Below are 13,526 nucleotides of genomic sequence, written 5' to 3' on the forward strand. Positions count from 1 at the left end.
CTACGGCCGGGAAACCAAGCTGAGCATCAGCCGAGGATGAAAGGCGAGCCGCTGCGAATGTGATAGCCGCACCGCACCTAATTAGCAGGATTGCATGTTTAGACAGTAAGTAGCAGTTTACGTATCTTCTTTAATTTGCCTCTCGGTTACATTTCTATTAGGACACTGCTCAGTTCATGTAATTGAAGATCGTAAAAGAGAGACACAGTGAGAAGAGGATGGCCGACCTGGGGCGAATCAATACTCGGCCTCCTCTGCACATTATTAGCGGATAAGAGAACAAATACCGGAACAAAAATGGAAGATTCCACAAACCGTGCAAACCTTGCGGCCATCGTCCTACACACCAATAACAAAAATGTTTTGTTTTTGTTTGTTTGTTTGATTTTCTCTCCAATATTTTCAGGCACACTGAAGATGAAAATGTACTGCGCTCATCTTATGGCCTGAAATACACAGTAAGGAAAAGTTCCCTCCAATATTCTTCCTGACAGAAGGCATAATGCAAGAAAAGTATTGGGCATATTGACTTTTGGCATTAAAAGTCAGCATGCCCAATACTTTTCTTGCATAGCTTCTTTAGTGCCCCCAGAAATAAGGAATCTGAAGAAGAACATGAGCATCCCAGAAGGGGACAGGAGCGATAGGAGAACAGATCAGCTAGGAGGAGAAGAACATGGGCAATCCTGAGGGGGACAGGAGCGACAGGCGAAGAACAGACCAGCTAGGAGGAGAAGAACATGGGCACTCCTGAGGGGGACAGGAACAATAGGAGAACAGACCAGCTAGGAGAAGAACATGGGCACCCCAGAGGAGGACAGGAGAGACAGGGGAACAGATCAGCTAGGAGGAGAAGAACATGGGCACTCCTGAGGGGGACAGGAACAATAGGAGAACAGACCAGCTAGGAGAAGAACATGGGCACCCCAGAGGAGGACAGGAGAGACAGGGGAACAGATCAGCTAGGAGGAGAAGAACATGGGCACTCCTGAGGGAGACAGGAGCGACAGGCGAAGAACAGACCAGCTAGGAGGAGACGAACATGGGCACTGCTGAGGGGGACAGGAGCGACAGGAGAACAGACCAGCTAGGAGGAGAACATGGTCACTCCTGAGGGGGACAGGAGACATGAGAACAGACCAGCTAGGAGAAGAACATGGGCACCCCAGAGGGGGATAGGAGAACAGACCAGCTAGGAGAAAAACATGGGCACCCCAGAGGGGGATAGGAACGACAGGAGAACAGATCCGCTAGGAGAAGAACATAGGCACCCCAGAAGGGGACAGGAGGGACGGGAGAACAGACCAGCTAGGAGAAGAACATGGGCACACCAGAGGGGGACAGGAGTGACAGGCGAAGAACAGACCAGCTAGGAGAAGAACATGGGCAACCCAGAGGGGGACGGGAAAGACAGGAGAACAAACCAGTTAGTAGAAGAACATGGGCACCCCAGAGGGGGACAGGAACAACATGGGGAACAGATCAGCTAGGAGAAGAACATGGGCACCCCAGAGGTTGACAGGAACGACAGGAGGACAGACCAGCTAGGAGAAGATCACAGGCGCCAGGAAAGGGACGCCATGTGGCATCTGACAGACAACAGGGGCGCCAGAAGGAAGTTAGGTGCGCCAAGAGGAGGACAGAGGCATCATGTGGCGCCTGGAAGAAAACAGTAATGCTTTGGGGAGGACTGGGGCATCATAATGAAGTTAGGTGCGCCAAGAGGAGGACAGGGGCATCTTGTGTTGCCTGGGGGAAAACAGTAGTGCCCAGGAGAGGGCAAAGGCACCAGAAGCAAGTCAGGAGCACCAGGAGGACAGAAGCGTTAGGAGGTCACAGGATCCTGGAGGAGGAAAGAGGAGCGCCTGGAGGGGGAACAGCGGAGTCAAGAGGAGGACAGGTGAATCATGGGGCGCCGAGGACAGGACAAAGGAGTAAAGAAAAGGTCGGGGGCACCCACCAGAAATAGGACAGGGTTTAGATTAGGGACAGGGCACCAAAAGAAGGACGGGTGCGCCAAGAGGAGGATGGCTGCGCCAAGAGGAGGACGGCTGCGCCAAGAGGAGGACGGCTGCGCCAAGAGGAGGACGGCTGCGCCAAGAGGAGGAAAGCAGCATCAAGAGGAGGAAAGCAGCATCAAGACCAGGACAGGTGTAACATGCAATGCCTAGGTGAGTACGGAGGTGCCCAGGGCAGTATAAATCACCTGTCATCTGCTCAGAAATATGTCAGTAAGTGTTGGGATTCTAAGCAGTGCCACCACAGGAAAAAATAAGTCATTACATAGTGCCCATTCACATCAAGGAGTTTGCTATGTAATGCAGGGCAAGATGGGTCCTCAAAAGAAATAGCGAGAAGGGGATCGAAAGGGAGAGATTGAGATATAAGTCAAGAGTAACTGAGATCAAGAGACCTGGCCTCTACTGTGGCCATGAGATGAGGATCCGGAATAGACAACCACCCTCCATTAATTCCCTAAATATGAAGTATGAAAATAATTCTAATCTTAACAACGCCCTCAACGACTAGTTTTAAAGAGTATCTGTAATGCCGATGACGGCAGGGGTGACGTTGTGTCATTGTCAACAACAATGGTGGCTGTCGTGTCACCTGGACGTCTTCAAGTGGCGGAGGGAGATGCGGCAATCTTCATTTTGGGTGCGCTTTTACTTTTTTTCCAAACTTTAACACATTAGTGCAAGTTGTAAATGTGTCGGGACACACGTCCAGCAACATGACCGATCACGCGGAATTTGACGCCATGTTGAACACCATGAATAACAGTCACTTCATGTGTGTGACAACTTGTAGGTAGAGTTCCCCAGCTTAGTGCTCGCCTGCTTTCTCCGGGCAATTAAATCCCATTCAAGCTTCTCACTTCCACAAATGGGTCTTAAATGCTTCTCATATCTTTTTTTTCTTCCCTCTTTATAGCTGGAGGTCAAACTTCACAAGAGTGGTTTAAAACAAACAGACCCTTACCAAACCTTATAAAGCCAATGACCCCAAAACAAAGGAGGCGACCCCCTGCTTGGAGCCCTGTCCATAAAGAGACCCATCTAAATTTATAGATCTGTGATAACCCCAGGTCCCTCGCCCCATCAGCAGGCAGGAGAGTTGATGTCCATCCTGTCCTGTCTCCTGGCAGATCTCCAGGCCGCACTTAAAGGCTGCAAATTTGTCATTTTGCAAAATAAAAATCTAATATAAAGTTTGATCACAACTCAGAAAGCACTGAATATCTGCTGTAAAGCACCGAGAAGCAGGAAATCTAATATTACATAATCCCAGGAACCTGGAGAAAAGCCTGGCCTTGCTGCCCGCATCGCACACTGCATTTGGTGCGCACTCCAGGATAACATGTCTGGGAACTCTCCTGATTTTCATGTATTATAACTTGCCATCTTTTCTTTTATAGAGTGCAGGACATATATCAACCCAAGGGAAAACAAATTAGTCACACCCCTGATGACAGCGACGTGTTCAGACTGCCGGGTCACATCACTCGAAATCAAAGGCAGGACAGACCAGTTGAGTATTATTTTCTCCATTGCAACACACCCTATAAGTGCCCAGCCCGAATTTGTGGAGGTTGTCACCCTATACATAAATGACAGTGGCCCCCCTGCTCCTTAGCGGCCGACTCTACAAGACCCTTCTTAGCAATTAGATGGATCAAAAATCAAGCAGACTACCAAAAACCTGGTACATACGGTATATCACCTCAAAGCAAGAACCTACGGAGCGAACTAAGCGACTCAAATGACAAAGTGCATAAAGTGTTGTGTGTGACTCAGTTATTTTCACTTGGGTTGATATATGTCCTGCTTTTCATGAGTGACTACATTTTGAATTTTAGGGCTTGCTATACTTCTGCGATTCCCTAATTTGTTTGTTTATAGAATTGTTAATCGTTGCAGTTCCTTTTCAACAGCGTTCTGCCAGCATTATAAGTGTTGAAACTGCCCTCACTTTGACCTTTTAACCCTGCTGTTCTGTTCGGTCTGGGGAGACCTATTTTGAACTTTGGTATTTTTGGGGGTGTTCAAGATGCGGTTCTGAAACTTGTGGTTGATTGACTTAAATGAGGATGGGTCGGTGGGCCACGGGTTTCAGAGCCGCATCTTGAATATTTTAAAGAATATTGAAGTTCAAAGTCGGTCATTTTTGACCAACAGAACAGCAGGGTTAAAGAAAGACCCGCCCCGCTCCCCGCAGAGAAAAAGACCCGCCCCGCTCCCTACAGAGAAAAAGACCCGCCCCGCTCCCTGCAGAGAGAAAAAGACCCGCCCCGCTCCCTGCAGAGAGAAAAAGACCCGCCCCGCTCCCTGCAGAGAGAAAAAGACCCGCCCCGCTCCCTGCAGAGAGAAAAAGACCCGCCCCGCTCCCTGCAGAGAGAAAAAGACCCGCCCCGCTCCCTGCAGAGAGAAAAAGACCCGCCCCGCTCCCTGCAGAGAAAAAGACCCGCCCCGCTCCCTGCAGAGAAAAAGACCCGCCCCGCTCCCTGCAGAGAAAAAGACCCGCCCCCTGCAGAGAAAAAGACCCGCCCCCTGCAGAGAAAAAGACCCGCCCCCTGCAGAGAAAAAGACCCGCCCCGTTCCCTGCAGAGAAAAAGACCCGCCCCGCTCCCTGCAGAGAAAAAGACCCGCCCCACTCCCTGCAGAGGAAAAGGACCCGCCCCACTCCCTGCAGAGGAAAAGGACCCGCCCCACTCCCTGCAGAGGAAAAGGACCCGCCCCACTCCCTGCAGAGGAAAAGGACCCGCCCCACTCCCTGCAGAGAAAAGGACTCGCCCCACTCCTTGCAGAGAAAAAGACTCGCCCCACTCCCTGCAGAGAAAAAGACCCGCCCCACTCCCTGCAGAGAAAAAGACCCACCCCACTCCCTGCAGAGAAAAAGACCCGCCCCACTCCCTGCAGAGAAAAAGACCTGCCCCACTCCCTGCAGAAAGAAACAATGACCCACTCATTTCCTGTGGATAAAGACCTGCCCCACTTCCTGTTGAGAGCTAAAGCTCCACCCTCACTTCATATAAAGACAGACACATCCACACTTCCTGTACAGTGATATAGACACAACCCACTTACTGTACACAGATTAGGACACGCCACCCATTTCCTATAAACAGACAAAGACTCGCTCCCACTTCCTGTAGAAAAGCAAAGACCCAGTAATCTGTGCCGATGTCTCTGCTGATGGAGAGATTATACCTGACAACAGGCAGTGGATGGTAAATTTCACAGCTGATACTTAGTGGTTGGTACGTCAGAAGATTTTTCGACATTAATAAATTAATCTAATTTTCACATTTTCTATCAAACGAGATCAAGTTGTCGGACAGTCCAGGAACCACTCAAAGAGACAGATCACAGTCTTAAAGGGAACCTGTCACCCCGTTTTTTCAGTAAGAGATAAAAATACCGTTAAATAGGGCCTGAGCTGTGCTTTACAATAGGGTATTTTTTGTCCCCTGATTCCCTACCTATGCTGCCGAAATACCTTACAAAAGTGTCCTTTTTCGCCTGTCAATCAGGCTGGTCAGGTCAGATGGGCGTGGTCACAGCGCTGTTTCTCCCCCACATCTTGCTTATGTTCCCGTTGGTGACGTAGTGCTTCTCGCATGCGCAAGTGCCGAATGCACTGCGCAGCTGTAGAAAAAGAGCGCGCTCGCCGCTATTCAGCGGTTTCTCGGTGGGCGCGGCCATCTTCCTGAGGCCGCGCGTGCGCAGATGGAGTCTCTTGCTTCCCGGGGCTTCATGAAAATGGCCGCCATGCACTTGCGCATGCGAGAAGCACTACGCCACCAACGGGAACATAAGCAATATGTGGGGGAGAAACAGCGCTGTGACCACGCCCATCTGACCTGACCAGCCTGATTGACAGGCGAAAAAGGACACTTTTGTAAGGTATTTCGGCAGCATAGGTAGGGAATCGGGACAAAAAATACCCTATTGTAAAGCACAGTTCAGGCCCTATTTAACGGTATTTTTATCTCCTACTGAAAAAACGGGGTGACAGGTTCCCTTTAAGAAAAATATCTAAATCAATTATTGGAATAACTATGCATAGGAGGTGTCTTCAGGGGCTCTTAATCAAAAAATGATTGGTGATTTGATAAATTGTATCTCAGCTGATCCGAAGGTGTCCGGATGTTGGGACCAGGAGCGATCATTTGTAATCATTGGGATGATGTTAAGTCCTAAGAGCTCCACCACAGGGAAAATGAAGCATTACACATAGTCCGCACAGATGAAGCCGAACAGGCGAAACTCGAGCTAGGCAAGTGTGCAAGACACATTATCTGGGACTATCCGAAATGGAGAACCCCTTTAAGTATTAGAATGGCCTAAAAGGATAAACAGCATTGTATTTTATGATGAAGGTGGACAGATACTGTTGTATTACACAAATCCTATTCACTTAGATTCCTCTATCATTGTAGATGGATGGATGAACATGCTGGAACCTGTCAGTAAAGTCTTATAAGAAAAGAATTAAATCCCAGCAATGGAAAACAATTACAGACCCTTTGAAAGCAGAAATCTCCTGACAAGTGAGCGGAGAAGAGGAAACGCCAGGATAAGTTATGGCAGGCGGGCAGGTTAGCGACCTTAATGAAAGGGCTAAATGACTAGAGACGGGACTTGAGTGAGCCGGTGTCATGACCCCATGTAGGACACTTCTGAGGATTCCGGAACCCTACACAGACCAGTCAGTCAGGGTGTAAAAACCTGCTGCATCTCCCCGGTAATGACCCGATGATTACCAGCATGAAAACCATTTAGGAAAGAATTAGACCGAAGAGGGGAACTTGTAAGGAGGTCAATAAAGTGGTGATGAAGGAGCCGAGGGTCCCGATATGGAGGATTGGGGAGGACGAGAGTAGTAGACGGAGATGGGGAAAACATAGATAAAAGGGAGGCAGAAAGCACCAAGAAAGAACAATAATAAGGTATGAAAGACAAATAAATGACCTTACAGGTACCAATAAGGGCGGCGATCATCACACTACACAATGGAAAATTGGAGTAGTTGTTCTCAGTAACCAATCAGATTCTAGGTAAAGGATTGTGGCACCGCTGCTGTACAGCGGCGTGCAGAGCCTGAATAACAGTGCACGTACAGCGGTGCGCAGAGCCTGAATAACAGTGCACGTACAGCGATGTGCAGAGCCTGAATAACAGTGCACGTACAGCGGTATGGAGAGACTGAATAACAGTGCATGTACAGCGGTGCGCAGAGCCTGAATAACAGTGCATGTACAGCGATGTGCAGAGCCTGAATAACAGTGCACGTACAGCGGTGTGCAGAGCCTGAATAACAGTGCACGTACAGCGGTGCAGAGAGCCTGAATAACAGTGCACGTACAGCGGTGCAGAGAGCCTGAATAACAGTGCACATACAGCGGTGCGCAGAGCCTGAATAACAGTGCACGTACAGCGGTGCGCAGAGCCTGAATAACAGTGCACATACAGCGGTGCGCAGAGCCTGAATAACAGTGCACGTACAGCGGCGTGCAGAGCCTGAATAACAGTGCATGTACAGCGGTGCGCAGAGCCTGAATAACAGTGCACGTACAGCGGTGCAGAGAGCCTGAATAACAGTGCACGTACAGCGATGTGCAGAGCCTGAATAACAGTGCATGTACAGCGGTGCGCAGAGCCTGAATAACAGTGCACGTACAGCGGTGCGCAGAGCCTGAATAACAGTGCACGTACAGCGGTATGGAGAGACTGAATAACAGTGCATGTACAGCGGTGCGCAGAGCCTGAATAACAGTGCATGTACAGCGATGTGCAGAGCCTGAATAACAGTGCACGTACAGCGGTGCGCAGAGCCTGAATAACAGTGCACGTACAGCGATGTGCAGAGCCTGAATAACAGTGCACGTACAGCGGTATGGAGAGACTGAATAACAGTGCATGTACAGCGGTGCGCAGAGCCTGAATAACAGTGCATGTACAGCGATGTGCAGAGCCTGAATAACAGTGCACGTACAGCGGTGCGCAGAGCCTGAATAACAGTGCACGTACAGCGATGTGCAGAGCCTGAATAACAGTGCACGTACAGCGGTGCGCAGAGCCTGAATAACAGTGCATGTACAGCGATGTGCAGAGCCTGAATAACAGTGCACGTACAACGGTGTGCAGAGCCTGAATAACAGTGCACGTACAGCGGTGTGCAGAGCCTGAATAACAGTGCACGTACAGCGGTGCGCAGAGCCTGAATAACAGTGCACGTACAGCGGTGCAGAGAGCCTGAATAACAGTGCACAGAACTCATACTGCAGTGCGCAAAGCCTGAGAGGCAGTGCACGGAGCTCATATTGCGGTGCATGGAGCTGATACTGCAGTGTACGGAGCCTGAGTGGCAGGGAACAGAGCTCATATTGCCGAGTACAGAGCTCATATTGCAGAGCGCAGAGACCGAGTGGCAGTGCACTTAGCTCATGTTTCAGCGCACGCTCATACTGCAGCGCACGGATTCTCAGTGGCAGCGAAAGGATCTCTGCACAGAAACCTCATGACACTGCATAGAACACATTGCCGTGTGTAGAGCCTATGTGACAGAGCCTGAGGCTCTGCTGGCAGAGCAGGAAACCTCTACAGCTCATTAATGCAGAGCAGCACTGGAGCCCGGAGTCCATGTTGCCCTCACCGAGCGACCACGAGAGAGAACACTCGTCCACCTACCCATCATTGGAGCACGTCAGAAACTCATCCTTAATCTTTGGGTGCCAGCATCCCCCGTTCAGCATAGCCGTATGGCCCTGAAAGGCAAAAATAAAAAATATATAAATAAAAAAAAAAATCTGAATATATTTCCTACAAAAAATTATTATTTTTCTTAAACATCTGTGTCTCTAGCCATTTTCTACTATCAGTTCAATGAAAACTGCCTGGAAAATCCTACAAATGTAAAAGTTCCACATGAGCCAAAGCTTATGTACGGGGAGAAAACCTCGTGTGCTCAGAACGAATTTCCACCTCTGAAATATGATGGATTTCACAATAAATCATTAACCTCACACTTCTGATACAGAGCGCCAAAATCCCTGCGTAGGTAAGAAATTACAACATTCGTCACTGCATACTGATAATACATAGAGCTCAATGATAACACAGTATACAGCTCGCCCCGGAGCTCCCCCTAGTGGTGGATGGAGATGAACAGAATTTTATGATAGCAGTTACCTACACACTGCAGTGAGAAAATCATTCATGAATGTCCAGGAGGAATAACAGAGGAGCGGCACATAGCAGAAGTGTCAGATGAAAACTAAAATACAGAGAAAGGAGAAGAGCTGACCCTTCAACTCTCATTGAACATATGAGATTAATTAGCTGGGCAACAGGGAAACTAATTAAATTAAGAGAAAGGGATGACACTTCCATCCCCTTTGAAGTAGGGGCCTTCTACAGTGACCAGGTGATTACAACACGGAGATTTGCTAGGAAGAAGACACCCAGACTATCATCTGAATATTCAATAGGCAGAGAAGTGAAAAATCTAACACCTTCAGAGGTAACTCTTGTTCTCCTCAAAGAAAACCGAGACAATTGCAGTTAAACACTATGTTTCTGTTGTCCAGATACGGATATTGGGGATTGCATGAATCCGATATATACAGTACAGACCAAAAGTTTGGACACACCTTCTCATTTAAAGATTTTTCTGTATTTTCATGACTATGAAAATTGTACATTTACACTGAAGGCATCAAAATTATGAATTAACACATGTGGAATTATATACTTAACAAAAAAGTGTGAAACAACTGAAGTGTCTCATATTCTAGGTTCTTCAAAGTAGCCACCTTTTGCTTTGATGACTGCTTTGCGCACTCTTGGCATTCTCTTGATGAGCTTCAAGAGGTTGTCACCAGGAATGGTCTTCCAACAATCTTGAAGGAGTTCCCAGAGATGCTTAGCACTTGTTGTCCCTTTTGCCTTCACTCTGCGGTCCAGCTCACCCCAAACCATCTCGATTGGGTTCAGGTCTGGTGACTGGAGGCCAGGTCATCTGGCGTAGCACCCCATCAGTCTCCTTCTTGGTCAAACAGCCCTTACACAGCCTCGAGGTGTGTTTGGGGTCATTGTCCTGTTGAAAAATAAATGATGGTCCAACTAAACGCAAACCGGATGGAATAGCATGCCGCTGCAAGATGCTGTGGTAGCCATGCTGGTTCAGTATGCCTTCAATTTTGAATAAATCCCCAACAGTGTCACCAGCAAAGCCCCCCCCACACCATCACACCTCCTCCTCCATGCTTCACGGTGGGAACCAGGCATGTAGAGTCCATCCGTTCACCTTTTCTGCGTCGCACAAAGACACGGTGGTTGGAACCAAAGATCTCAAATTTGGACTCATCAGACCAAAGCACAGATTTCCACTGGTCTAATGTCCACTCCTTGTGTTCTTTAGCCCAAACAAGTCTCTTCTGCTTGTTGCCTGTCCTTAGCAGTGGTTTCCGAGCAGCTATATTACCATGAAGGCCTGCTGCACAAAGTCTCCTCTTAACAGTTGTTGTAGAGATGTGTCTGCTGCTAGAACTCTGTGTGGCATTGACCTGGTCTCTAATCTGAGCTGCTGTTAACCTGCGATTTCTCAGGCTGGTGACTCGGATAAACTTATCCTCAGAAGCAGAGGTGACTCTTGGTCTTCCTTTCCTGGGGCGGTTCTCATGTGAGCCAGTTTCTTTGTAGCGCTTGATGGTTTTGCCACTGCACTTGGTGACACTTTCAAAGTTTGCCTAATTTTTTGGACTGATTGACCTTCATTTCTTAAAGTAATGATGGCCGCTCGTTTTTCTTTACTTAGCTGCTTTTTTCTTGCCATAATACAAATTCTAACAGTCTATTCAGTAGGACTATCAGCTGTGTATCCACCAGACTTCTGCTCAACACAACTGATGGTCCTAACCCCATTTATAAGGCAAGAAATCCCACTTATTAAACCTGACAGGGCACACCTGTGAAGTGAAAACCATTCCCGGTGACTACCTCTTGAAGCTCATCAAAAGAATACCAAGAGCAGTGGTCCCCAACTCCAGGCCTCGAGGGCCGCCAACAGTGCAGGTTTTCAGGATTTCCTTAGTATTGCACAGGGGTTGGAATCATCACCTGTGCAGATGATCACATTACCACCGATGCAATACTAAAGAAATCCTGAAAACCTGCACTGTTGGCGGCCCTCGAGGCCTGGAGTTGGGGAACCCTGGCCAAGAGTGTGCAAAGCAGTCATCAACGCAAAAGGTGGCTACTTTGAAGAACCTAGAATATAAGACATAATTTCAGTTTTTTCACACTTTTTTGTTAAGTATATAATTCCACATGTGTTAATTTATAGTTTTGATGCCTTCAGTGTGAATGTACAAATTTCAGAGTCATGAAAATACAGAAAAATCTTTAAAATAGAATGTGTGTCCAAACTTTTGATCTGTACTGTATGTGAGATATATTTTTGGAATTGTAGCGATGGGACGAACATAATGCATTCACTTGCATCACCGTAGGGACATACTAACCCCTCTAACTTAATATCAGTCCAATAGATGATGCTATACATGCCATATCTTTCTATATATCATCTCTATATATAGGGGCACCTGTCCTCAGTACTTACCCCCTAACGTGATCCCAGGACTCCCTTCTAGTAACAGTGACCTGTGAGCCAGGTCTAGCTCCATCTTCAGTGATCTCATCGCTGCCTCTGCTCTGCAGAAGCTTAAGGTTAATTTTTAAAAAATCCAATAAGGGAGCATGGTGCAACCTGGGTGTGGCGATGAAGGGCACTGTTCCGCCCATTAACTTTGCCTGGCCCATGGGCGTGGCCTAGCGACGAATGTGAGCGGACGTGCGAAGGGTCTCTCTCCCTGCACCGCTCCTTAAACTTACCATTTCAGGCGCCGCCGAACGCCGAAAACCGGGCAGAGGGACCCCGCAAGTCCCCGGCGAGGGGAAGAAGGCTCCGGAGTTGATAAGCGGTGAGGAGCGGAGATGCCGCGCCGCAAACAGTCGGCGCCTGCAGCCGGCGCGAAAATTCAAGATGGCGCCGTGGCCGAGGAGGAGGCGGCCAGGGCCAGCGCTACATACCGCCGGAGGCTGGAGGTAATAGCCCGGCTGGAGCGATTTGCCCGCACGGAGGAGGGGGGAGCCCTGCTGCTGGGTCCAGAGGGACTTGAGGTGGAGGAAGCCCTGATGAGGCAAGAAAGTGGAGGGGACGCTGGGACCGGTGAAGTGGAGGTGCAATGTTCCCCAGGGAGGGCGCAGGGAGCGCACAGTGCAGAAAGTGTGACACCTGCTGCTAGCCCTGTGCAGACCAATGACTCTGATGTGGTACTGCAGCCAAGGATGGGGGAACCAACACTGCAGGACATTTTCTCTGTCGTTATTCACTGCAAATCTGCCCTGGCCGCGCTGAATCTGAGGGTGGATGATCTGACAGTTGAAATAAAGTCCCTTAACTCTGCTATGCGCAAAGTGGAGAAAAGAGTGGAGGTGGTGGAGGAGCGTGTGGGCAGTGTGGAGGATCAGACAAACGAACTGTTAAAAAGAGAAAAGAAATATATTCAACGAATTGCAGAGCTGGAATTTAAGACAGATGATTTGGAAAACCGATCTCGGAGAAACAATTTAAGAATAATTGGGGTGCCGGAGAAGGTGGAGGGAAATAATTCCACTGAATATATTGAGGCATGGCTCAAGAACTCGGTGGGAGGAGCAGACCTTACCAAACATTTCTCGGTGGAAAGGGCTCATCGGGTCCCCACTCGCCCTCTGCCGCCCGGCTCGGCCCCTCGTGCCATATTGGCAAAAATTCTGGACTACCGGGATCGGGAGACTTTACTGAGAAAGGCCAGGCTGAGTGATGGCCTGAGTATAAATGGGAATCGGATCTCCATTTATCCGGACTACTCGGCATCGGTGCAGAAACTTAGAATGAAGTTTGGGGAGGTCAAGCGACGGCTCCGTGAACTGGACCTAAAATACTCAATGCTCTACCCAGCTAAGCTTAGGGTCGTGGCGCTGGACCGTGTTCAATTTTTTCAAAATCCGGAGGAGGCGATGCAATGGCTGGACACCAACGCCAAGAAGATTGGCACTGAGCGAAACCGTTAAGAATGTTTCGGAAGGATTGTGACTCTGCTGGTTCTGCCTCTCTTCGTTGGAGGGGTCCTTTCTGAATGTTACTGTTGTAGATGGTTCAACTGCACCTAACGTTTACAGTATTATGTTCGGCGGCGTAATGAATATTTCATATTGGTCGCGGTGTGGGGGGAAGAGATGGACGGCAAAAGACTTAGTTCTAGGGTATACTAAGTGCCCTCGGTTCTCATATAGAGAAAGAAAGTTCGGAGTATCTGAGTTATCTTGAGTTTTAGATGGGGAAGGTTGGGTTAGTTGGTGGGATGGGGGGTGGGAAGGGGGGGGAGGAGGGCATTGGGGGAGACCTGGGAGAGACGATTCTTATTTTATACCTTTTTCTAAGGAAATGGGAGGGAAGGTTAATATTATAAGTTGGAA

At 48.7% G+C, this 13,526-nt stretch overlaps 1 protein-coding gene across 2 annotated transcripts in view; it reads right to left on the reverse strand.

Annotated features, from left to right (window-relative positions):
• The window catches only part of WDR70 (WD repeat domain 70), a 344,582-nt gene that overhangs the window by 152,993 nt on the left and 178,063 nt on the right, over positions 1 to 13,526 (reverse strand). For both annotated transcript variants that reach the window (XM_069745936.1, XM_069745937.1), the window contains one exon: positions 8,694 to 8,770. In XM_069745936.1, the coding sequence (XP_069602037.1) occupies positions 8,694 to 8,770 (77 nt within the window). The remainder of the gene's footprint in view (positions 1 to 8,693; positions 8,771 to 13,526) is intronic.

Source organism: Ranitomeya imitator, chromosome 1 (genome assembly GCF_032444005.1).
Source record: "Ranitomeya imitator isolate aRanImi1 chromosome 1, aRanImi1.pri, whole genome shotgun sequence".
NCBI lineage: Eukaryota > Metazoa > Chordata > Amphibia > Anura > Dendrobatidae > Ranitomeya > Ranitomeya imitator.